Here is a 26,990-nt window from a genome sequence, read left to right as displayed (position 1 = left end):
AGTAGCATTTAATTTCAGAAAATGAGGAAGTTAGTCAAAAAGAAATTAAAAGATACAGTGCCAAAAGTTAAAACTGCAAAAACCACATGGAAACTAAGAAACATTTCAGTGGCAAGTGAAGTATACAAATACAATTAGGAAGGCCAAAAAGGAATTTAAAGAACAGCTCCCCAAAAACTAAATAAGTAGCAGCAAAACAATTTTAAGTACACCAGAAACAGGAAGCTGCTAAACAACCAATGGTGTCATTGGACATTGAAGATGCTAAAGGAGCATTAAAGGAAGATAAGACCATTGTGGAAAAACTAAATGAATGAGGAACTGTGCTAGATGGAGGTGTCATTAAAGGTGGTTTTGGAACAAATGGATAAATTCAACAATAAGTAGTCACCATGGCCAGATGTCATTCACCCAAGAGTTCTAAAGGAATTCAAATGGGAAATTGCACAACTACTAACTGGGGTATGTAACCTATCATTTAAATGATAGGTTAGATAGACATCTGTCAGGGATGGTGTAGACGGAGCTTGGTCCTGCCTTGAGGGCGGGGGGCTGGACTCGATGACCTCTTGAGGTCCCTTCCAGTCCTATGATTCTATGAAATCAGCATCTGTATCAGATGATTAGAAAATAGCTGATGTGTGTCAATTTTACAAAAAGGCTCCAGAAGTGATCCTGGTAAGCCAGGCAAATTGATTGAAACGGTAATAAAAGAATTATATGGCACATTGATGAATATTATCTGTTGGGAAAGAGTAAACATGGTTTTTGTAAAGGGAAATCATGCCTCTCCATTCTAGTAGAATTCTTTGAAGGGATCAACAAGTTTGTGGTGAATTCAGTGGATATACTGTATTTAGATTTTCAGAAAGTCTTTGGTAAGGTGCCTCGCAAAGGCTCTTATGCAATTAAGCTGTCATGTCATGAGGGAAGGACCTCTCATTGACCTGTAATGGCTAACTGGATACTTGGTCTGATCTACTCTGGCTGTTCTTATATTCTCATTGCAGAGCGTTAGTTTTTTCTGCTAATCTGGAAATTCCTAACCTAAGACTCTGAAGAAGTTAGACAGGGAACATGAATATACAGAGGCTCATCTTCAGAACTCTGGCAGAATACATACACAGAAGATGATAGCCACCTGAAATCTGAGTGTTCCATCTGCTCAAATTCTGAATTACAGCAACAAACTGCTGTTGATGCCATATGTCATTACCAGATGCTTAAAAAAATACTGACTTCCTTATTGTAAAGCATCTCAATATATCTATAATCTTCATAAGATTCTTCAGATAAAATTACTTTGCAGATTTGTAAAGTGAAATGGCAAAGCAGTCAGGTTTTTTCTAACAAGAGAGTCTATTTTTCTCACCCCCCCCACAACAAAGTTTGAATTGAATATTGGGTATATTTTTTCTCTTTCTAGAACTATTAGACCAGGGTATATTATCCCAAATGAAATAGTGAAAACCTCATAACTTGAAACATTGAAAGCTCAACTAGACAATGCACTAGAAAATTCACAGAACAGAGCAATCATGTTTGCCATTGATTGGATTAGTTAACTTAATACTATCTCTACTGTGGGACAAATTCTACCCTGAGATGTTTGCAACTCTGTCTAACTTACACCAATGTGATTTGCAGACATCTCTAGTGACAAAATATAATCTTTTGGTTTTATTGTGTTACACCACCACAAAATATTAACAGATTATGATTGTTACAACATTCTAATTCAAGAAATATAATCTCTAAAGGACCCAAATGGCAGCTTGCTTAAAATTATATAAAGAAGTGAGTTCATCTTTTTATTTATGCCATATGCAACACACACAAAGCTACAGTTTTTCAATGTAAAACTGTTTGACATAAGGCAACATTAAGAGCTTTACCCTGTGCCATTAATGTCCGTTATGATGAATCATGTGTAATATTAGCTATAATGGCTCCTTTATTACCCAACTTTCATTGCATATGTTTGTAGAAAAACTATATTCATTTCTAAGAAACTGAACATTGCATAGAGACTCCATATTTTTTCCCTTTTGCTATAGAACAGGTCTGATTAGTTCAAGGAAAATTATTCACACATTGTTCCCTAATGTACAAATCTCTCTCACATACACTTCCAAGCATAAAAAGCAGGGTTAATAGAACATTTCAGCAAATTAATCTGAACTTAATCCACAAAAAAGTTAAATCTCACAGCATAAATGACCTTTCTGCAAAGACAAGCACATCTAGACTCTCACCAGTCACTACTTATTACATTGTTGTAAATACCTCTCTGAGTTAACTTCAAGGCTTATATCACTCAGTAGACATTCCTATCAACAGTGTCATATTTTCTGCTAAAACACTCTCAGCCTAAAATTAATAATTCAAATGCAGAGGTCTCTGAAATATACCAATAGATTAACTAATTACACATACAGGTGGGGTCTGCAGACTGCTTGTCTCCTTCAAAATACAATTGACCTAAAAGGTCAGACAAAAAATGATCTCTGTTTAAAGCCCACCAGTATAGAATCTGAGCTATGCTAGATACATTTTCTGAGAACACCTCACTGCTAGTTCTCGCATCTTGACCACTCAGTTCCATGGACACCACATCCTAAAGGAAGAGTCCTCTGATATCTATTCCCCAAAAAAACCCACATAATATTGTGGACTGACCAACAGGTTACAGCCTAACATTACATCAACAGAGCACACTTTTGGGCTAGGATATTATGAAAGAAATGGGTCAGTAGTGGGCACAAAAGTCCAGGATGACCTGCTAATATTTATTGCACAACACTGATGACCCTCTAATATATTGATTTATTTAATACACAATTATTTTGCTGTGATTGAAAAGAAAGCCTTTGTCCTCCAATCTCTTTTTGGAGGAGGAAGCAGCATTCTGGCTCCTTCTCTGGTTTAGGTTGGCCACTCTTGGACTAGGCTGTAGACTTGGGCCACTAGACTGTAATGCCCTGAACAGAGGGCATCATGAGTATGAACTGAGGCTGCAGAGCCAGCCTATAAAGTGACATGGTAATGGGCGAGTCACCCAGTCAAAGCAGAGTAAGGTCGCAGGACCTCCAAGAGTAGGTTATCCCTCGACAATCCCACACACATATATAAAACCTTCCCATCTTGCCTCAGTACCCCAAACATGAAACCTCCCTCACCAAGCTAACTGCATTCAAATCCACACCTCACGAACCCATTAATTTACATTCTTCTTCTGCACAGTAAAATAAGCCAATGCTCAGTTATACATTTTTGAAAGAACCACCATATCTTTTTGCTCATAATTAGGAACATTTCAGAGTTCTGGACAATCTCCATTTGTGAACTGTTCATGTCTCTGATGTTCTGCTGTACACTGAGTGGAGCCTGGCTGCAAATGGTAACAAAATTCTGGCATTCAAACTTACATACATCCATGTGTTCCAAGAGCTGAACCAGGCATTCACTGTTGTTGTGTTGCACTTGAGGATTTCAGAAAGGAAGGCTACAGTGTAATACCTCTCCTTTAGAAGATAAGGCTCTCCTGGCATTGAAGTTTGTTCTATGAGATGTTTTCCAAAGCATAGTAAAAAAAGAGGAAAGGCACGATCCAAAGGGAGGAAATATAATCAGAGAGAGGTCTTCAACTGAAAAGTCAAAATGAGTATTTCAAGGCTGCAGTTTTCTGTCATAACCAAAGATGACCGGTGACATCAACAAGTGTTAACATTCTCTTCCGTGCATAACAAGGCCAGAAAGAGGGTGTGGAATAAGATTACGGGGTAAACTGTTCTCTTAGCTGGAGTGTAAACTCTTAGTGAATGAAGAGTTGTATGCGAAGAGTCTTTCAGTGTCCACAAAGCATTGACTGTTTTGGCAGAAAACAACTTATACACCTCAAAAGATAAATCTGTATTGTACTCTGCAGCTCATCTGGAATGCCAGAAATGTGCAGCCAGGATGAATGTTTCACAAAGACTGCAGTGGTAAGGCAGTATCAGCAGCATCTATGGCTGCCTGGAAACATGCACAAGCTGTAAACTGACCCTCCAAAATCCAAGGTCGAAACTGATCTTTATTCTGCTCTGACAACTTATCAACAAACTCAGAAATAATAGAGGAGAGCCACAAAAATGATAAAAGGTTAGTCCTAAGAAAAGAAGACTATGGAGGAATACCTGAAATTAGTCTTGAAATATGTTCAGGGTTCTTATAAAAAGACATGTCCACTGAAGGCAGGGCAAAAATTAATAGGCTAAATCTGCAGCAGAGAAATTTAGGTTAGATTTTTGAAAAAACAAACAAAAAAACAACAACAGTATTTAAGGTCAGGAAAAGACCTCCCAGAGAGCAACCCCCATCATTAAAGGATTTGAAGAGCAGCTAAATGAACACCTATCTAGAATGGTCTAGGTTTTCTTGATCCTACCTAAGTGTATGGGGTTGAATTTGACTTCTCAATGTCCTTTCCAGCCCTACATTTCTATGATTCTAAGCACAACTTTAAAAAACAACTCTCAACATTTTAAAAGCTAAATCATGATTTAATTGCCATTTTGCAGACTTTGCTTTTGGAGTAAATTAATTTAATATTATATAACATCAACCTTCACTGTTCTCCATTCCCCAAAAGTTAGGAAAACAGACGGTATTTGCAGCGTGCCCATATGACTCAGATTAAGACAACCATTATATTAAGACCTGAACATCGTGAAAAATCTAAATAAAATATAGTGCAGTTTTAACAAGTCTATAATTATGTTAAGTTCTAATTGTTTTCCTTTTCCATAGCCTTGTGAAATGGTGATGTAAATTATGAAATAAAATGTGTCATAGGGCTGAGATATATATTATATAAAAATCTCAAGCATTTATTAAAGGATATTATTTTCCAGCAAACGTCCAACTTGCTGTTGATCTCCAAACCTTTCGCCTGCTGTCTCTCTTCTTCCAGTTGCTTTGGGTTTGCAAATTGTATCCTTTCACCAGGGGAGTCTGGGAAACTCTCAAAATTAAACTTGTCAACTTGGATAGCCATTCTGAGGTGAAAAAAGAAAGAAAGAAAAGAAAAGAGTTCTCAATACAGCAATGTTGCAGGACAATTTTCCCACAAATCATTTTACAGAGTTTTCCCAGACCAAGACAAAGGTATTACATATTGCTTCAGTAAGAGTAAATCTTGATTCTAATGGTGCATTAATATAATGATTTATGGTACAGACTATTAAAAAAGCAAGTTATGATCAAAGCTCCATATTGGTACTATAAGAAAACAGTGGGGGTTCCTTCATCTCTGAAGCTTGTTCACATCACTGTGGCTCCTCAACAGCTCAAGAAATCTGATACCAGAACACCTGCTAGCAGGACTTAATCTTCAAAAGTGCTAAAGAAACATGCCATGCAATAACATAACATTCGGACAAATGATTATACCATTAAAACTTGACTGCATGGAGAGAATACTTCATTTCAATTTTTCAATTTATTTTACTTCAATTAAATTCAATGACTTAATTCCAATATAGGAAACCACTTTGGAGTTGAAAAGAAAGGAAAACTTGTAGTCTATGAATCAAAACTAACTGTGAGAGGATGAGATCTACTAATTCTAAAGTCTTGAAAGGCATCATGGTAACAATAATCAGTTCAATTCACCAACTACAGACAATACTTGCTTAATATATCTGTTAGCTTTAAATGAAGCAAATATTGTAAAATATTTTCTACTAGGTATCCAAACATTAATCTAGGGCTATTTAATAAAAAAGAAAATCAGTTTGATAGTGGGCAACAGAATGGTCGACTAACCACATGAATTCTTTACGGTTAGTTGACTATTCTATAGACCCTGGGGGCGGGGCTGGAAGCCAGTGCCATCCAGACAACACCTGGGGAGCCCCCTGCCATCCCATGCTGCTGCCTCTGTGTCGGGGCAGCAGTACAGGATACCAGGAGCCAGTCTAAAAAACAGCTCCCCATATGAGCCAGCTGCCTGCCATCCTGCACTGCTGCCTCTGATACAGAGGCAGCAGCTCCTGTCTGCTGGGGGCCCAAACACCTATAGACAGACTACTGGGGCAGGCAGGAAAGGCTGCTGCGAAGCAGACTGTCCACAGCGACCCGGGCTGGCCATGGACAGAGTCTGCTCCGGCAGCAGCCCCTCTCTGCCAGCTTCTGTCCATGAGGAGCTCAGACATCCCCCAACATCCTTGCCGTGGACAGGGGCTGCTTCCATGAAGCAACCTCTGCCAGTGGCAGGTCTAGGCTTGCCACAGACAGAGGCTGCTACCGCGAAACAGCCTTTGCCCACAACAAACCAGGGCCTGTAGCATCTTCCTTTGCCCTTCCTCCCCCCTCACTGCTGCCTCTATCAGAGGCAGTGCTGGGAGGTGGGATAGGCAGCACCATAGAGCAGGTGCTAGAGGGAACTAGCCTTTAAGCTGGCTCCCCCCAGCACTGACTTCTGCTTCACCACTCTTACGGTCTCTGTTACAGAGGCAGCAGGGGGGAGAATGTGAGTAGTCAACTAAATTAACTGATAAGCCTAGGCTTACTGGTTAATCATCTACTCGCTCATATCCCTACAAAAAATTAAAATGTTCTTCTCTGCTTTTTCATTGAATTTCCACACAATAGGACTTGACACAAATCAGCAAAAAAGTGTTTAACGTTTAAGTACAGTAAATAATAAATAACAGTTTCATAAACTAAATATATAAAATTTAAGAACCTGAATAAATGAAACTTAAGCTACATAACTGCTTAAATAAAAGAGTACAGATAGTGTATCATCCTGGTTAGGAGAAGGAAGTAACAAATTTAGTGCAAAGGCTATATTTAGTTGCAAATCAATATGCTTTAATCGTTACTAGCAAAGAGAATCCAACTTGCTTTAGAAAAATATCCAGGATGTACAAACGCAAAAAAACTGAAAATAATTATTTAAATCAAGGTTTACTGCTGTTCATGTAGATCATGATTAAAACAGGTGATTTACATCATCTTGATTGAAATAAATCTATGCTGCTTGAAATATGAGTATGCTAGTAAGAAAAATTACACTCTAGCAACTTATCCCCTATAACCAAGTAAATGTAAAAGAAAAACAAAAAGTAAAAAAGTAGGACTATAAAAGTGTGCCCTTGACATTAATTTTGACACGTTGACAAACTGTGCAAAGCACATTGTTACCTTTTGTTTGTTTCAAAACATTTACTTATGCAATCCATTACTTAAAATGATGAAAATGCCACTAAATATTAGCACGGCCATCATATAGATGTACAAATGAGGACCTCACACTCCAAAAAGTCAATTTATAACATGATTAAATGACTCCAGGGTGTGGACATGCTGTTTAACATGACTACACCAAAAGTAGCTTCACACACACACACACACACACACACACCTTCCCAAAGTTCGTAACATGAACGTACAAATGCTGTACATGCAAAACATATTTTTGTTCATGCACATAAGGTAACTGCATATAAAACTACCCAATTCTCATGCAGCCCTGCAGATTTTGTATAATAAAACATTTTTATGGAAAACTTATAAAGCCCATAGCTGCAGCATCTCTCAAGGCATCTCAGGCACTACCAGACAGTATTTTCAAAATCTCATGGTAAGTAATACAAACAAACAATTAGAAAAATAATTGCTTTATCAAACATATGGTGAGTCATGTAAACGAATTATAATATTATGGTCTAGTGAGTGCTAAACAATCAGTTAAACTATAAACAACAATTAGACAAAACAAGAAGTTACACTTCCAGAATGTAGTGTGAAATAGGTTTTCCTGAATCCAATGTGTTTCCTGTCAAAGTATCATGAACATGAAGCAATTTCTAAAATGGACTACAATAGAAAATTAATTAGTAAAGAATTAAAATACACTACTTTGGACAACAACAAAGAATGAATGACTGCTGTGACTTTGAACTTAGGCAAGACAGAATAAAAGAGACCATCTTTTAGCATCATTTCTATAACAACTCACCCAAGAGCAGGAGTGCCACGTACATTTCCAAAGATCGGAGGGAACTACATTAGTTTCTGTTCTGTATCCCCAGCAAATTTCAAAAGGGGAAATATTTTTATAGACATACTAAGATAGACAAATGTAGAATAATGGAAGTAACTGAAATAAACATTTACTTTTTTTGTTGGAGGAATGTTTATTGGATGTGATGTTTTCTATACTTTATTGATAAACATACAAAATAGAAAATGTTTTCTATAATAAAATATTTATTTCAGAGTATTCAGTGTATTTTTTGGCCATTGGTGGATGTAAGACAAAGCAGTGGGGCATCTAGAAATACAAGAAGTAACTTAAAGTAATAAAAATTTGAGGTGGAAATAGGGACCCAGAGAATAGCACCAAGCATCAAATTAAATGAAAGCTGATTTACAGAAGAAAATGTTAATACTCCATGATTCTTCTCCATAGTCATAGAGCATAGCTGGAGCCAGAAATTGATGGTGGCACAGTTATTGAACCTACCACTGCCAGTGAATAGGAATTTCACCACTGTAGACTTGTCTGGAGCCCTAGCATAACTGACAGTGTGAAGCAAAGTCTATGAACCAGAGTAGACCCAGCCTTGAAGAAACAGCAGTATACTAAGTGTTAGTCAATATTTCTGACCTCAGAGAATGGTAGAAGATGACTCAGAGTTCTCAGGTAACTATACAAAAAATGACCCTCTAAACACATGATCAATCCCTCATAGAAAAAGGGTGGGATAACAGATGAGTAGGTTTTGTTTCAATTAGCAGATACAAAGTACAAGGGTGTTAACTAACAGCGCTTGGCTTGTGACACCTAACTAGTTTGTATCTATGTATAAAAGTATAAGTAATAAAATGGGCATCTATAACTGGTCAAGGGGACAACATATCAGTATGTTGATTTAACTGGTACCTGCTTGCAAGCATGCAAGTAATAGTGTACTTGTAGCTCCTATGGGGCACCAGTACTGTACTTGTAGACCATAAACCAAGCCAAGCACCTCTCACTGGATCAAGAATGTGGTCTCTTTACACAAACAACACTGAAGTCTGTTGAATCAGCCATCTGCACATTGTGCTATTGCAGCTAACAGAGCCCTAAGATAAACAGCACTAACAGCATTAACATTGCCATACTTGCCGCACTCCATAGCCACAACTATCAAAACATTTAAATGCTAGTGAAAAAATTATAATGTAAAGGAATGTTTTATTTAGCCTTATCACATTGTCATGGCCACCCTATGCTTCATGGAAATTGGCTTATGGCTATGGATTTGTGTAACTCCAAGATGCTTTTTGGAAAAATGTGTATGTATAATTCTTGTATGTGAAGTTAGAAACATGAAGCGTGACTCTCTTTATAAACCTAGAGGGTCCTTAGTGATATTCCAAAAATATTAGGGCTCCATATTCAAACCAATGACCCCTGAATATTCTTGTTTTTCCTGTAGCCCGGGTTATGGCTAGCCAGGAAATGTGACCAGGCCACCTGATGGAAGTTGGATCTTTGATACTTGCACTTTTCCACTCAAGATGAGAAAAAATCTGAACTGAACACAAAAAATTCCTGCTGGGGCAAAGGGACTATAAAGGTGGGAAACCAAACAATAGGGACAGCTGCCTACAAGCTTAGGCGATCACATCATTTCAAAAGAAGTTAACAAATATCCTTCTGCATTAAGACAGTAAAGAGAACCAAAAACATTCTTCAAATGCTTTGATGACTTCAGGATTGCACATTTGCAAAACTATCACTCTGCTCATTAACATGTAAAATGCATTATTTTGTGGAAATATATCAATGCTAATGAGTATAATGTGGCCAAATCCTTTTGAGAAGGGCTGTACGAAACTTGTAGGCATGATTCAGAAAAGCTCAATAGACACAAAAAGCTTTTTTAGGCAAACCAGCTCAATTACATTGTAAATGACAAACTATTAAGACATTATCATTTAATTTAAAGAAAAGATACACAAAATATAAAAGATAGAGAAGGAGATTTGAGTTATTTGGGGGTATGTGCTTTGTAATGAAATTAGTATCCATGATAAATTGCTGTTAATAACAACATTTTGCTTAATATGTAATGCTCCTCATGGAATTCATCTGCAGTGCCTTCTACAAAATATAAAATGGTAATGCTAAACTGACAAATCACATCAAATTTATGAGACCCTCCCTGAGCTCCATTCATTAGTCTTCTTGTTTTAATTTAAGTATCCTAATATTTCATTGTCTTTCTTCTCAATACCAGGGATCCATCCATTGTGAGACTGTAGAACTTGTAAACAATAGTGAGTGAGAAAAGCACAGATCTCCCATCACTAATAAAAAGAGAGGACAATCTTTTCTTTCTCTGCCTAGTTGAATAAGTAGTGCCCTCGAATTACTCATCCTCACTGGTTTTTATGGCAAAAGCTCCCAGTCCTGTTTCAACCCATTTTAAGCAATACTTGTACCTATGCTCGTATATCTGAGATGTATTGCACTGACAACAATATATCAAGGGAAACAGGTATCATAATATAGTAGCATCCTGAGAATAAATGTTATAAACCCTAAGGATGAAGTAACGCCACTGAGGGAAAAACATCCTATACTGTAATCTGCAGAAGAAAAAACAACAGGGACAGTTCAACACGGGGCAGGAAATGGAAAGAGTCAGCATGTTCAAAAGCCATGATAAAGGAAAGAAACTTTCAAATATTTTTACATTACATGATCTTTTAGTGCTCCTATTACAAAAAAATATTCATACCAAGTTCTGTCACTTTATTGGTATTGTATCATTAAAACTTTACCACTTACTCCTCAATGTTTATTGAAATAAAAGGCTTGAATCTACTGGAGCTCAAATATATATAAAAAGGAAATGCCCTGAAGACCACAGGTACATCAAGAAAATCTATAGATACACACACTGAGGCTGTGCCTCCACTGCAGAATGCCTTGTCTCATCAACTACGTCACTAGCTGTGTCTACCACTGCCTCAACAAATAGATGAACCAATGGGTTCTGAATAACATTGAGTGTGCACTGTTATGCTTATCACCAAGCATTTAAAGATGTTTTAGTTTTGAAATGACTGTTTTAAGATGTCACCAAATAAAGTATAGAAGATGTACGTGGGGAATGTACGCCACTTAGTTTCAAGTTGGTCCTTCCACTGCAAAACAATGAAACAGACACAAGGTGAGTGACGTAGGTTCTTTTACTGGACTAACTTTTGATGGTGAGAAATACAAACTTTTGAGCTTACATAGAGAGATCGTCTTCAGATCCAGGAAAAATACTCAGGGTGCCACAGCTAAATACAAGATACTACTACTACAAAACCCTTGTACTCCAGGTGGAGCATAGGCCATCTACAAGGCTCTTCCACTTCACTTTGTCTGGAGACAAAACTTTTGGCTGACTTCAGGAGTACCCCAGTAGATCTTCTCTGCATTGTGGAGATGGATCAGATTATTTAGCAGTAGTTAATGCATATTTCAAAGTATCATTCACAGTGAACTGGCCCATTAACAGCCTTCCAGTCAACAGTGTTGGGGTATGTCTACACTACAAAGTTAGTTCGAACTAACGGACGTTAGTTCGAACTAACTTTCATAGGCGCTACACTAGCGCTCCGTTATTTTGAACTTAATTCGAACTAACGGAGCGCTTAGTTCGAACTAGGTAATCCTTAATTCGAACTAGTGGGAGGCTAGCCCTTCCCAGCTTGCCCTGGTGGCCACTCTGGCCAACACCAGGCAAACTTGTCTGCCCCCCTCCCGACCCCAGAGCCCTTAAGGGGCCAAGGGGTGGCTACACAGTTTGTGCCAGTTGCAAGGCTGCCAGCACCCAACCAGCAGACGCTGCACCTGCCACAAAATGAGCCAGCCACCCGATACCACCTAGCCCTCCACTGCTCCCCAGGACCAGCCTGGTGGCTCCCAGGAGCCTGCCCGGGGACGCAAGCGGCGGGCACCCGCTTGGGTCAAGTGTGGCGATCGTGGACCTCATCCAGGTTTGGGGGGAAGCCTCCAATGTCCACGATCTCCGCACTAGCCACAGGAACACGGCTGTCTACGGCCGCATGGCTGACAGCCTGGCCGCCAGAGGCTACCAGCGGACCCGGGAGCAGGTGCACTGCAAAATCAAAGACCTGCGGCAGTCCTACTCCCGGGCCTGCCTGCCAGGGGCTGACCCAGAGGCCTGCCCCCACTTCCAGGCTCTGGACCACCTCCTGGGGGCTCATGCCGTCCCTGCCCCCCGGGACGTGATAGACCCCGGGGCAGAGGGACCACTCCAGGAGACAGAGGAGGAGGAAGGCTCCGAGAGCCAGGAGCCTGCCGGTAGCCTGCCCAGAACCTGGGACCCCCGAGGCACCCCACAGAGCCGTTTGCCTGTGTCGTCCGAGGCCGGGGAGGCGTCCACCTGTGAGTACCATTGTGCTCCCCTTATGTGAACGGGGGGCTGGGGCGAGAGGGAACCCCGGGACCGTGCGCCTGGGCCTTGCCCACCACGCAGCAGCAGCTGGGGATCCTGCAGGGGCCCTGACCTTGCAGAGGGGAGCTGGGTTTCACACACCTGGGCCCCTGGGGTAATTGACCGCTGGTCTTGTTGCACCACAGCTGCAGCACCTGGGCCTGCAGGGCACACCACCCCGCCTGCAGCAGCTGCCTGGGCCCGGGCAAGCAGAAGAGCCAGGAACCAGGAGGACTACCAGAGGCGGCACCTCCAGTTCCTGGAGCAACAGCTCCGTCTCCAGGACCACTGGGTCCAGGAGGACCTGAGGCTGTGCCGGAGGAGTCTGGAGGCCCTGGAGAAGCAGGGCTGTGCCCTGCGAGGCCACCTCCAGAGCCTGCTCGACCGCTTCCCAATTCCTCCTGCTCCTGCTCCCCCTGCTGCTCCCCCTCCTGCTTCCTCCACACCCCCCATCCCTCCTGCCCCACCCTCCACAACCATTCCCCACCGACGCCCCCGGACCCGCAGTGTGGCGAGACGGGACAGGCAGCCAGACTCCCACCCCTGAGCTGTCCTTTCCCTTCCTCCCTTCCCTCCCCTTCCAGCTCCCTCGTCCCAGGTTTCCCCCTGCCCTCTCCCACCCTCATTCCTCCCTCCCCCCACCCCAGTTATGTGAAATAAACAGACGTTTTGGTTTGAAAAACAGGTGTCTTTATTGACAGTACGTAGGGAGGGGAAAGGGGAAGGGGGCTATGGTGGAAGAAGGCCCCAGTGGGGCATGCAAGGGAGAGGTCAGTCCTCCTCCTCCACCTGGAAGCTCTCCCGCAGGGCTTCCCGGATCCGGACGGCCCTCCGCTGGGCTTCCCGGATGGCAGCGGTGCGGGGCTGACCGTAGTGTCCAGCCATGCGGTCAGCCTCAGCCATCCAAGCTGGCAGGAAAGCCTCCCCCTTTCGGTCACACAAATCGTGGAGCACACAACATGCTGCCACCAAGGGAAGGATTTTGTGCTTGGCCAGGTCCAGACGGGTGAGGAGGCACCGAAAGCGGGCTTTCAGTTGCCCGAAGGCCCCCTCCACCACGATGCGGGCCCTGCTCAGCCTGGCATTGAAGGCAAGGCGGGAGGGATTGAGGTGCTCCGTGTAGGGCTTCATCAGCCACGGCTGCAGTGGGTAGGCAGCATCCCCCACCAGGCACACGGGCATGTCCACGTCCCCGACCCTGATGTGGCAGTCGGGGAAGAAGGTCCCGTCCTGCAGCCGCTGGCACACGGAGGAGTTGCGGTACACCCGTGCGTCGTGTGCTTTGCCGGACCAGCCCACATTAATGTCCGTGAACTGGCCCCGGTGGTCACACACGGCCTGCAGGATCACAGAGAAGTACCCCTTGTGGTTCACGTAACGGGAGGCCTGGTGTTCCGGGGCATGGATGGGGATGTGCATCCCGTTGACGGCCCCCCCCCCCCGCAGTTGGGGAAGCCGAGGGCGCCGAATCCCCGGATGACGGCATCCGGGTCGGGGAGGCGGACCACCCTGCGGAGCAGCACCCGGTTGATGGCCTTGACCACCTGCGGAGAGAGACACAGCAAAGCGCCAATCAGTGGGGCGCCCGGGTGGCTGGGAGCGTTCGTGCCCTGGCAGTGCCCCGCGCTCCACTCCTGGAAGCTACCCCCCTGGTGGCGTGTAGTACGGCCGGGACAGACCGACCCCTCCGGTGCGGGGCGCGTTCGCCTCTTCCCGCCCCCCCCTTGTCCCTGGGGCAGCCCATCCCCTCCTCGCAGCCCCCCTCCCCCCCCCGGCGCAGTGGCCGACGAGTGCCATACCTGCATGAGCACCGCTCCGACGGTGGATCTCCCCACGCCGAACTGGTTCCCGACAGATTGGTAGCTGTCCAGCGTGGAGAGCTTCCAGAGGGCAATGGCCACCCGCTTCTAGAGGGGGATGGCGGGCCTCATGCGAGTGTCCCTTCTGCGCAGAGCAGGGGCGAGCCACTCGCAGAGCTCCAGGAAGGTGTCCCTCCTCATCCTGAAGTTCTGGGTCCACTGTTGGTCCTCCCAGCGCTCCAGGACGATGCGGTCCCACCAGTCGGTGCTGGTGTCCAGACGCCAGCTGCGGCAGGGCATGCCGGTGCCGGGGCGTCGCCGCGGCTCCTCCACGGCCCCCCAGGAGGTGCCAGGCAGCCTCGAGCCATTGGTGGCAGGCTTGCAGCAGCAAGTCCAGAAAGTGCACCAGAAGGTGCAGGGCGAGCTCTGGCTCCATGTTTCCACCTGCGGCGGCGGCCCCGAAGGGAAGCACCGACACAGACGGGCACAGAGACCAACGCTTTGCTGTCCCTCGGCGAGGTTGGCAAGGAAGCAGGAAAAGCTGAGAACCGGCTGTCCGGGGGGGTCCCTTTAAGCACAAGCCTCAGATAGCCTCAGACAGCAGCCACACAAAGCAACTAGGGTATGTCTACACTACAAAGTTAGTTCGAACTAACGGACGTTAGTTCGAACTAACTTTAATAGGTGCTACACAAGCGCTCCGCTAGTTCGAATTTGAATCGAACTAGCGGAGCGCTTAGTTCGAACTAGGTAAACCTCATTTTACGAGGACTAACGCCTAGTTCGAACTAGCTAGTTCGAACTAAGGGCTGTGTAGCCCTTTAGTTCGAACTAGTGGGAGGCTAGCCCTCCCCAGGTTTCCCTGGTGGCCACTCTGGCCAACACCAGGGAAACTCTATGCCCCCCTCCCGGCCCCGGACTCCTTAAAGGGGCACGGGCTGGCTACGGTGCCCGTGCCAGGTGCAAGCCTGCCAGCACCCAGCCAGCAGACCCTGCACCTGGCACGGCACAGAGCCACCCACCCGATGCCCCCCGCCCACCCCCTCTTGCCGGGACCAGGCTGGCGGCTCCCGGGAGCTTGCCCTGGACCGCAAGAGGCGGGCATCTTCCTGGGCTAGTGCGGACATCGTGGACCTTGTCCACGATCTCCGCACTAGGCACAGGAAAGTGGCCGTCTAGGGCAGGAGAGCTGCCAGCCTGGCCACCCAGGAGCAGGTGTGCATGAAAATCAAGGGGGTCCACTGAGACCCCCGACTCTGAGCCGTGAGCTTACAATGGCCGTCCTGGGTCAGTCCAAAGGTCCATCTAGCCCAGTAGCCTGTCTGCCGACAGCGGCCAACCCTAGGGACCCTGGAGGGGATGGACCGAAGACAGTGACCAAGCCATTTGTCTTGTGCCATCCCTCTCCAGCCTTCCACAAACTTTGGGCAGGGACACCACTCCTACCCTCTGGCTAATAGGACTCCATGGACCCAACCTCCATCACTTGATCTCACTTCCCTTTAAACTCTGTTCTAGTTGTAGCCTTCACAGCCTCCTGCAGCAAGGAGTTCCACAGGTTAACTATTTGCTTTGTCAAGAACAACAACTTTCTCTTACTAGTTTCAAGCCTGCTACCCATTCCTTTCCTTTGGTGTCCTCTAGTCCCTCTTTATGGGAACTCAGGAAGAACTTTTCTGAATGCACCCTCTCCACCCAACCCCTGCTTTTAGAGACCTCTATCCTGTCCCCCCTCCGTCTCCTCTTTTCTAAGCTGAACAGTCCCAGTCTCTGTAGCCTTTCTTCATCTGGGTCCTGTTCCCAACCCCTGATCATGTTAGTTGCCCTCCCCTCTCCCAGCCTTTCTCTTCCCCTCTCCCACCTCCTTTTCCCAGTCTCCCCCAGTTTTTTTCAATAAAGACAGAGTCGATGTTGGAAGAAACGTTATCTTTATTTTGTACATCAATAAGAAGGGGGGCTAGGGAAGGGTAAGTGGAAGGAGGTGAGGGAGGAATGGGGTACGAGCCCCCGATGGGGAGGACTGGGCTGGCTCTGCGGGCTTCTGGGGGTGGAAGCTCTCCTGCAGCCCCCCAATTACTCCCTCTCCCCAGATGGCAGCCTGCGGCAAGTGCAGCCGGGCTGATGGCCGAGTGGTGTGATGTGCCCAGTGTGGGCACTCAGGGCACTCCAAGCCAGAACTTCTTTGCAAGCGGGGCACCCCTTAGAACTGTGTGTCCGGGGTGGGGGTCGGGGCCCTTTAAGCGCAGCCCTCGGCTAGCCTGAGACAGCATCTCCATGCTCTAAGTCCTCCTTTTATGCCCTGCCGGCACTGCTTCCGGCCATCCTTAAGCCCTGTTCAGAGTCCACTCAATGTGGACTTGCTAGTTCGAACTAGCAAAACGCTAGTTCGAACTAGTTTTTAGTTCTAGATGCGTTAGTTCGAACTAGCTTAGTTCGAATTAACTAATTCGAACTAAGTTAGTTCGAACTAGCGCTGTAGTGTAGACGTACCCCTACTGACCTGATGCCCTGCCAGAACCGGTTTCAGCCACCCTTAAATGCCCCCCCTGTGTCCAATCAGTGCGGACGCGCTAGTTCGAATTAGCAAAACGCTAATTCGAACTAGTTTTTAGTTCTAGACGCGTTAGTTCGAATTAACTAATTCGAACTAAGTTAGTTCAAATTAGCGCTGTAGTGTAGACGTACCCTTGGAGAGGAAGGGATGCAAGAGTGGGGGGGGAAGAAAGTAGGAGGGGAGGGAACTGTTAGTGGTAACAGATTGTTGTAATAAACCATATATCCAGTGCCTCGAATCAGCCTATGTTTTTAGTGTCTAGAAAAAGCTCAAATTCATAACTTTTCTAGTCATTACAAATCATGGAGTGAACAGAAGCAGTAAATACATGGTTTATTTTAATAATCTACAACCCACTGACAACTCCTTCTCCCTTCCTCCCCCCACCAGCTGCCTTTGCCCTACATTCATTCCTTTCCCTGCTCTGACTGGAGATTTGTTAAAGTCACTTCACTTTGAATGGTCCCTTGAAACACATGTTAACTAGATATGCTAATCAATCTATTCCACCTTGTATTTAGCTGTGACACCTAGAGCACATTTCCCAGACGCAAAGAGCTCTAGGTAAGCTTTGCTTACTCTGCCAATCTTTAAATTTCAACTGTCATCAATGGAAATATTTTTTCATTCGTTTGTGTGTATATGATGAAATAGATGTTTACTGGTATTTAACAATAAAAATGTAATCCTTCCATTCTTAAGTTATGCTACCCAGGGAACTATGATCTTACCAGTAATCACATTTCAGGGGGAAAATTAAATCAACAAAACCCCTAGATTCAGGACTTTAAAAAATGTATGCTTGCTTTGGAAAAGGGGACTAGAAGTTCATTTTAACCAACTTCACTGTGAATATAGCAATGCAATTTTCTAAAAGGAGAGGGTTTTAATAACTCATGAGTTATTTGCATAAAATGCTACATTACATAAACCAATATACATGTCCAACACTGCACATGAGAAACAGATTTTTTTTTCCCCTCTTTTTCGTTCTTTAAGGATAACCTTGCTGTGGAGTGAGGGGAGAATGAATTGGCAACCGTTTTCATTAATAATAAAACAATGTTTTGAATCTATTGGTTTTAGTCATGAAATAAGTCCACATTATTGTGACAGCTGCTCAGATAATCAAGTAGTATCACTGCAAATTAGTCAAGTATAAATTAAATAAACGAAAAGGAAACTAAAGTTAGCTCCTTTGCAGCATGTATATTTCTGCATGGTACTGTGCCAAAGCACTTGTCAGGCAGGGTTACTTAAGGAAAATATAACAAATCTTCCAAATGTGTAGATTGTAGTTATTTAAATATCAGTAAACCAAGTCTCTCGAAAGTGATGATATAGCATTGTTAAAGACACAGGACATTTCACTTTCTTATATATCTGTTGGCACTTCAGCGATATATAAGTGTCTGCCACAAATACCAAATGCATAGCTGACGCAGATTTTTTTTTTTTTTTACTGAAAAAAGAAATATTTGAAGAAAATTAAACTGTTGATATTGTAAGACAGTGTGCACTATACATTCTCATGGTATCTTATAATTTTCCATAAAAACAGCTAAACCAGCATCAACACAAATTTGAAACTAACTTTCAAACTGCTGCACAGACATTTTACAATGGCTGAAAACAAACGCATTTTAAAAATCCCTCACAGAAAAGCTGCCTGACCTTCAAATACCTTATAATTAAGTTTACATTTTATATAAAACCATGTATATAATGTGGCAAATACAAATATAATGTAACACAAGTTCAACAGCTCATATCAACATAAATGACATGACATTTGAACATAAATTTAAGATGTTAAACAATTCCTAGAAATTTACTATCCTTATCATTAATATTTAATAAGATTAGTTTTCTGAGTTTATATAATCATGTTGATTTATATTTTTTAATTATTAAAACCCATACTTCGTATTTTATAATAACTAAAAAGCTAAATGACTAAGTCAGTCTATAGGAATGATCTCTCTCCTAGACCACAATGGATTTCATGAAGAGAAAAAGGACTGCATTAACTGAACCATGCAGAGCAAATGATAATTTTTCTATTCATCTTTGAAAGGTCAATTACATTCACAAAACTGCACTTACAGCTTAAGTATTTAAAATAATTGAAATGAAAAATACTAGCCCATAATGCTAAAGTCTCAACATCATCTACATATCTGATCCAAAACATTTCAGATCGTAAGCCAAGCTAAGAAAGAATAGTTCCACTTTATATAATGCAATGTCTAAAAATGCTGCCACATTAAGAGAATGTTAACTACTTAAATATTCCGCTTGGAGCAGATTCTATAATGAATACTGCGATTGCTGGGGGTACGTCTAAACTACATGGCTCCGTTGACGGAGCCATGCAGATTTATTGTTTTGGCAAAGGGAAATGAAGCGGCGATTTAAATAATCGCCGCTTCATTTAAATTTACATGGCTGCCGCGCTGAGCCCACAAACAGCTGATCAGCTGTTTGTCCGCTCAGTGTGCTAGTCTGGACGCTCCCCTGCCGACATCAAAGCCCTTTGTCGGCAGCCCCGGTAAACCTCATCCCACGAGGAATAACGGGGCTGCCGAAAAAGGGCTTTGATGTCGGCAGGGGAGCGTCCAGACTAGCGTGCTGAGCGGACAAACAGCTGATCAGCTGTTTGTGGGCTCAGCGCGGCAGCCATGTAAATTTAAATGAAGCGGCGATTATTTAAATAGCCGCTTCATTTCCCTTTGCCTATAACCCTAATCTACATGGCTCCATTAACGGAGCCATGTAGTTTAGACACAGCCTGGGTCTTAAGGTTCCTCAACTCAGATACAGCAAATGAAAAGGCATAACAGAATAGTTCCAATTGACCATGTTATGCTTTCATAAAAAAGCCGCACTGCAAAAATTTTAGCTATTTATGGAAATACAGATTTTGCGATTTAATTTACATATTAGGACATCAGTATTTACAGACAAACATTCTCCTGTGTGGAATCAGAAGCAAATAACCAAAACTCATTCACTTAATTAGGAAATATGGTAATTTGTGAGCATTATAGTAACTGAAGAGGAATACATACATATAAAGATGACTATCTGATCTCCATTCAACAACATCAAAGCCAGCTTTAGATTATTGATAGATCAGGATTTTGTTAGAAGCAAGATAATTTTCTTACTCATTCTCTATATGTAGCACCTCTTAACTCAATGTTCATCAAATAGATTTCACCGCACTATCAGAAACTGTACATGTAATTTTCTTTTTAAATTGTATGCTTCTGACTTGTTCTGTCACATGACTCAGCTATATGTACAAAATAAAAGGGTTGCTTATCTTACAGCAGTTAATATTCTTTGAGATATTTTGTCTATATGTCATACATCTCTGGCATAAGTGTAGCCCCAGCGTTTTGATCACTAGTGCCCATTTATCCACACGTGACCTACCTCTCCTTGTGCCCCTTCCTTCTGAGTGCATAAAAGGGTGGAGCCGACCAAATGAAACATCCAGTGACTTCAACACAGTAGGGTAGGATGACAGGTTTGTAAGGAATCATTAAAGTGCTGGACTCCATTTTGAGTTTCCCTGACTCCATCTTGAACTGTGCACTTCAGTGGAGGTAAACAAGAACTAGCTACAACAGGCTTTTCCTGCCAAGAACCTCATCTACCTCAGACGTGCACTCCGCTGCACACGGCACTGAATTTTGCACGTCACAGAGACAGATGCACTCAGCACCTTTACTTCATTTTTCCACCCACGAAATAATAAAATAACTGCACCTCAGGGGTCAGTGTGCTTCTTCATTTACATCTGGACAACAAACGTGTGGTTCTGCTCTCCTCGTAGTGAAGGCCCAAGGTGTGGTTCCCAGATCCAGCCGCAGTTCTCCAGGGTACCATCTAAAGAAGTCACCAGAGTGACTGGAATCACCGAACCATCGTGGTATTTCCCTTCATATCACCTACTGAAGGGTGGGGATTTGTGTTTAGGGAAAACTCAGTTAGATCCTTTGGTTCCTTCCACTCATCACAGATCCAGATCCTTGTGGCAAAAGCCCAATATGATCCAAGAGAGAGTGCATTGACATCCCTGTGTAACATCGAGGGATCATCTAGTGTTCCTCCTGAACAGCAGAAGTCCCTGCTGAACAGTCATAGGTCCTAGGTCACAGTTCTGTAGCTGCTTTTTCCGTCGGATACAGTAATATACTTACCTTTTTCTTTATATCTAGGGAAACTGTCTTATCTTCATATAATTTCTAGTTTTGAGGGTGTGGGTTAGTTATGTACTGGTGTTTGGGGTTTTGTTATTGTATATGGTGTTACCTGCTCTGTAGTCTTTAAATTGCTTTTAATAGCTTGGTTAAATCTCATTCCTGACTCTGTTTATTTGGGTTCTAAACCACTGGTGATACGTACAGTGTGCTGGGGAATCTGACTTCTGGTTTCTAGAACATTTAACATCATAAAGTCAGACCAAATTGTAAATTAATTTAACGTCACTGGGTTCCAGGGTAACAGGCTGTGGAATACATATAAACACTCCTCAAAGTATATCAGTTATTGCAAAGTAAGTAACTTCCTTTTCATCTTCAAGTAAATATCTATGTGTATTGTACCCCTCATGAGTCCCATTCAGGCAACCTCAATAAAGGTGCAATATTGGAGTCCCAAGAGAATAATGATTAAATAACTACTTTGCCAAAACTAACGTCTGCTTTGGCAACCTCCTCTAAGCCATAATGTTTTGTAAAAGTGTGAATTGAGCTCCAAGTGGCTGGTCTTCATATTTCCAGAATGAGAACATTTCTAAAAAGTTGCCTAAAGCAGCATGAGCTCTACCAGAGTCAGTCTTGATTGAACAGGATGATTCACTTGGCAACTAGATAATCTCTGATGCACTCAGAGATCAATTTAGATATTTTTAGGAGGAAACAGCCTTCCCTTTATCCTCTCAGTATAGGCTATGAATAGTCTAGCTCAGTGGCTCTCAAACAATGGGTCATGACCCCATTTCAATGGGGTCACCAAGGCAAGCATTAGACCGGGGTGGGCAATAATTTTTTTAGCAAGGGCCACTTCACAAAATGTTGACGTGGTTGTGGAATGCCCCGGAAGGGATGGAACTTTGGATGGAAGGGGCAGAGCCTTTAAACGGCAGGAGTTGCAAGGGCTCACACCTCCCCTGTGGGTCTTAAACATCATGTTAGCCAGAGATGGGAGCATCAAGCCCTTTCAATTCCTGCTATTTAAAGGTCTCACTGCTCCCAGCCTTGCTGCTAGCATGTTCCCTGGGAGCCGGGGACATGCAAGCCCTTTCATGGCTTCTATTTAAAGGGCTCATGCCTTCCCTGGGGCTGCTGGCTGACAGCCACTCGGAAGGTGTGAGCCCTTTAAATAGAAGCAGTTGAAAGGGCTCCTATGTCCCTGGCTCCCAGGCAACGGGCTAGTGTGGGGCTGGTGCTGCGAGGCCTTTCAATTGCTTCTATTTAAAGGGCCTGAGCCTGCTGGTGAGCCCTTCAAATAGAAACAGTTAAAAGGTCTTGCAGCTCAGGTGCCACTAACATATTGCCTGGGAGCCAGAGACCTTTCAACTACTAATATTCACAAGGCTCATGCCTTCCCCACAGCTGCCAGGCAATGTGTTGCCTGACAGGTGCAGGGAAAGCGCGAGCCCTTGAATAAGCAGCAGCTGAAATGGCTTGTGCAGCTCTGGCTCCCAGGCAATGTGCTGGGGGCGGGGCCTCGAACAGCCAAGAGGACTGTATCAAAGTCCTAGATGGGCCGGATCTGGCCCGCACAGTAGCTTTTGCTAACCCGTACATTAGACTTATTGGAGCCCCAGTACCCAGAAGCAAAACTGAAAACCAAGCCCTACCATCCAGGGCCGAAACTGAAGGTCAGGTTATTGGCCCTCTGCCAGGGGCTGAAGCACCTGACCTTTGGCTTTGTCCTGTCCATATCACCTTGGGCAATGGCACTTGGGTGGGCTCAGGCTTTGCTTTTCTCCCCAACCCCCCATCCCCAGATCAAGTTCTGTTGTCAGAAAGGAGTCACAAAACAATGAAGCTCGAGAACCCCCGGTCTAGATGAGATTCTAAATACTTTAGCTTTATGTTAATTAAAGGATAAGACTCTCAATACATTTAAGGCATTTGATTTCTTTTAGATTCCTGGAGCATGCAATTTTGACATGAAAAAGGCAAATTTACAGTCTGATTATGATGAAAATTTGATACAGTCCTGGGGATAAAATAGACTGAGTCCTAAGAGATTTTATCTCTATGAAAATCAGTGTCCAGTGGGCACGCTGTTAATGGTTGGTGCTCTCCCCACTCTGCACTGATGCCAGGGCAACTAGAAATGGAAGGATCTTGACAAGAACCTGTTGGTAGTGGTTCGCACGTGGCACCATGTGACTCACTAATACTGCACTCAAATACCATGAGGCTCTCTAAAGCTATGTTTTCACTGTGAAGTAGGAGTATGACTCCTCTACTCATGAACACACACTCGGGCTAGCTCTTATCAAGCTAACATGACTAAACAGTCGTGTAGACACAGCAGCATAGGTACTGGCATTCAAAGCATGAGTTATTCATGCTGAGTATGCACTCACTGGTTTCAAGCACATTTGTACTTGACGCAGTTAATCCATAACTACACTGCTGCTATCCATGGCTAGACTGCTATTCATATTTGTGCTAGCCTGAAGAGAGCTAGTGCAAACATGTGTCCATGAGCAGGGGAATCAGACCCGTTGTTCACAGAAGAGAAATAGTTTAATTGCAGGAACACCTGTGTTAAGTCCACTGAACATTTAAACAGCCTAGTGTGAAAATACACTATAATTCTCAATATGTGAATGGAAAGCAGACATAGCTACCAGGCTGTTGACTTCAGGGAGAGAAGGTAGAGTGAAATAAAATGAATGTCTACTCAAAATGGTGATCTAGGTTAGCTTCAGCCCAGACCAAAAACTTCTTTAATTTAGTGTTATAAGCAAATCTCACTGAATATTTTCTGCTACCAAAATATTTTGGATGCAGTTAGAGCAACTGTTTTCCATATGCAAATGGTCACCATTAAGTGCAGGGGTGTTAGCCTGAAGGAAGGATCCTCCCTTCATCTTGAGAAATCAGATTCAGAATTAGAGATAAAAATGCTGGAGCTCAAATTGACCATATTAACAAGTCTGGAAATCAAAATTGTCAGGGAAAACCTGTAGCAATTATCCTTGCAGTCCTGTTAAAGATTTTATTTATTTCTTAAATATTGAAATGCCAACTGATTTTGAATGGTATACGTGCAAGTATTTGAAGTAATTGCCTAGTGTCTATTGTAATTTCCTAATACAGGTACTGTGTAAATGGTAACATATTTTGTGTACCAACGTGGAATCTAATAATCTGCCTAAACTAATTAAGGAGTAATGCAAGTCTAGAATATTTACATTATAGGGGACTACTTAATTATAGACAGGGCTCAAGCCACTCATTCACCCAACTCAAATAGGTTTGCCACCATACAATCATAAAAAACCCAAACACCCTTGCCTTGCCCTTCCTCACGGTTACGCTCCTGGAAGGTGGAGTCAAGGTGTTCGGTGTCTGGTAAGAAGCTCTGTGCTAGGCTTGAGGCAGGGGACTGGGCTGCAAGAGAAGGAGCTTCTGGAGGGAGGATGGGTAAAGAAGGGGCTCAGAGCTGAGGGTAAGGGGTTGGAGTACAGTAGGAGGTGAAGGGTGCAGGCTCTGGCTGGGCAGCATTTACCATAGGTGGCTCCAAGAAGCAACCAGCATATCTAGCTCCTAGGCCAGCCAGGCAGCTCTGTGAGCTATCCCTGCCTTCAGGCACCACCCCTGCAGCTCCCATTGGCTGCAGTTCCTAGCCAATGGGAGCTGTGAAGTATGTGTGGAGGCATATAATGGGTAATGGAAGTAATGTGCTTAGTTTAAAGCCCTATAAGACAACCATATAAAACAGTGATGGGCACGAAATCAATACAAAACAACATGCCAGTGTTGGCAGTATCTCTCACTCGTGATGTGAAGTCTCCCCAGTTAACAGCAATTAAAAGCTTTGAAAATAAATGCAATGTTACTGCTATATACTGGCAAACAGCCACATGACCAAAGTTGTCTCTAATTTGTTGTATTTTGGTGTTACTTCTACAATGCAAAATGAGTGATACATAAAAAAAAGAAATAAAAGTGTAAGGACAGAGGTAACAACTCTACAAGAAGTTCCGCTGCTTTGGCCCAAATCATCTAACTTATTAAGTAACATTACAGGTCTATTATAGATATATAGTTGAGATTATGTATTAGATAGCCAACATTTTAGTATTGCTTATTTAATTTCTTGAGTATTGCAAAAAACAAGGCGTATTGAAAACAAAGCTTTCTTTCTTTGCATTCCAAAGGCAGGTGCCTACAACTAAAACATATCTCAGCCATTAAATGATATTACATGTCAAATACATAATGTTCCAAAAGCATCATAAATAATAAGATCATGTGTCACCCAGTTTCTTTGATTTTTCTTCAGCTGATACTTACTGGTTCTCAATAGTGGTACATCCTCCTATTGCTCCAATTTACAACCATTTAAACATTACCTTAAGATTGTTAAATTCTTTCTATAAAGAATTTAACAATCGAAATGTACAAAACCAAAAATATATATGGCCTATTTTATTTCTCAAAGTCTTCTCAATAAATTTCCCTTTCCAACGCTTACTGTTTTCTCACCACTTCTCAATCTTTCATCCAACATGGTCTTTTGTCACTTGTTTTCTTTTCTGTCTAATTTATATTCTTATCTTTCCAGAGTAATGCACAGAGAGGGGGAACACCAAGCAGTTAATCAAGAAGAAAGCAGTGTAGAGGCTTTTATTCCCATTTAACATGATTTAGTTTCCCTAGGGGATACCCAAATAGGAAATTGCTAAATCATCATTTACTAGACAGAAACAACGTAGGTAAGGCCAATTAAATAAAAGGCAGAAAGTTGTATCATGCATATAATTAAATGAAATTTTTTGAGAAGATGGAATTAGTCATTTTGTAAAAAGCCAAAATGAATTCTCACAGGCATATATATATGTTCCAAAATGAGGCGACTGACAGTTTCAGTACAATCAAAAAGTGTATTTCCTCTGCTAGCAAACCAAAAAGATGTATTGTATATATGTTACCAGATGTTATGATATTAGCTGAACAGCTGCTTTTCAGTTCGTGATTGGAAAACATACTAATTAGAATTAGCAATGCCATTAAGGAATTGCTATATTCATATGGATATAGCCAAACCTCCATAAAAAGGTATGCATAACACTGGTCTACAATGTTCAACACTGAACTACCTATTCCGTGCCGCATGTAGCCGCGGGCACGGAATTCAGACTAAGGGGATTTAAAAATGGTGGCACCCGGTAAGATGCGAATGAAGCCCGGGATATTTAAATCCCAGGCTTCATTTGCAACTCCGGTTGCCCTCATTTGCCTACCTAGCTCGAACTACTGAGCTAGTGTAGACATACCCTAACAAATGGTCTGGTAGCACATTATAGACTAATAAAACATGTAGATTGTATCATAAGCTTTCATGGGCACAGCAAAGTAAAGTGAAGAAGTGGGCTGTGCCCACGAAAGCTTATGATACTATCTACATGTTTTGTAAGTCTATAAAGTGCTACCAGACCATTTGTTGTTTTTTAGTCCCATTAGTTAACCAGATTATTTCACTTAATGACACTCCCCCATTTCCCCAACATGCCAGTTAAATTTTTTATTATATTAGAATTGGAAAAGGTGATGGGCTACAGAAAAATATTTAAGATAGGAAACCGCTTCCATATGAGGAGAGATTAAAAAGACTGGGACTATTCAGGTTAGAAAAGAGATGGAGGTGTGATAGAGGTCTATATAAGCATGAATGGTATCCATGAAAAGAACAAGGAAGTGGTATTTATACCTTCACACAAGGACCAAAGAGCAGCTGATTATATAAATAGGCAACAGGTTTAAAACAAATTTAAGGATGTGCTTTCTCCACACAGAGCACAGAATCTGTGGAACTAGTTGCCAAAAGATATTTTAAAGGGCAAAACTAAATAAAGTTCTAAAAAGAATTAGATAAATT

General features: G+C 42.9%; 1 protein-coding gene across 2 annotated transcripts in view; it reads right to left on the bottom strand.

Annotated features, from left to right (window-relative positions):
* TRAPPC9 (trafficking protein particle complex subunit 9) overlaps window positions 1-26,990 on the bottom strand; it is a 660,858-nt gene that overhangs the window by 369,523 nt on the left and 264,345 nt on the right. For both annotated transcript variants that reach the window (XM_075920070.1, XM_075920071.1), the window contains exon 20: window positions 4,886-5,039. In XM_075920070.1, coding sequence (XP_075776185.1) covers window positions 4,886-5,039 — 154 coding nt within the window. The remainder of the gene's footprint in view (window positions 1-4,885; window positions 5,040-26,990) is intronic.

The sequence above is a fragment of the Pelodiscus sinensis genome, chromosome 2 (assembly GCF_049634645.1).
Source record: "Pelodiscus sinensis isolate JC-2024 chromosome 2, ASM4963464v1, whole genome shotgun sequence".
Classification (NCBI taxonomy): Eukaryota; Metazoa; Chordata; order Testudines; family Trionychidae; genus Pelodiscus; species Pelodiscus sinensis.
This window is presented reverse-complemented; position numbering and strand designations above follow the sequence as displayed.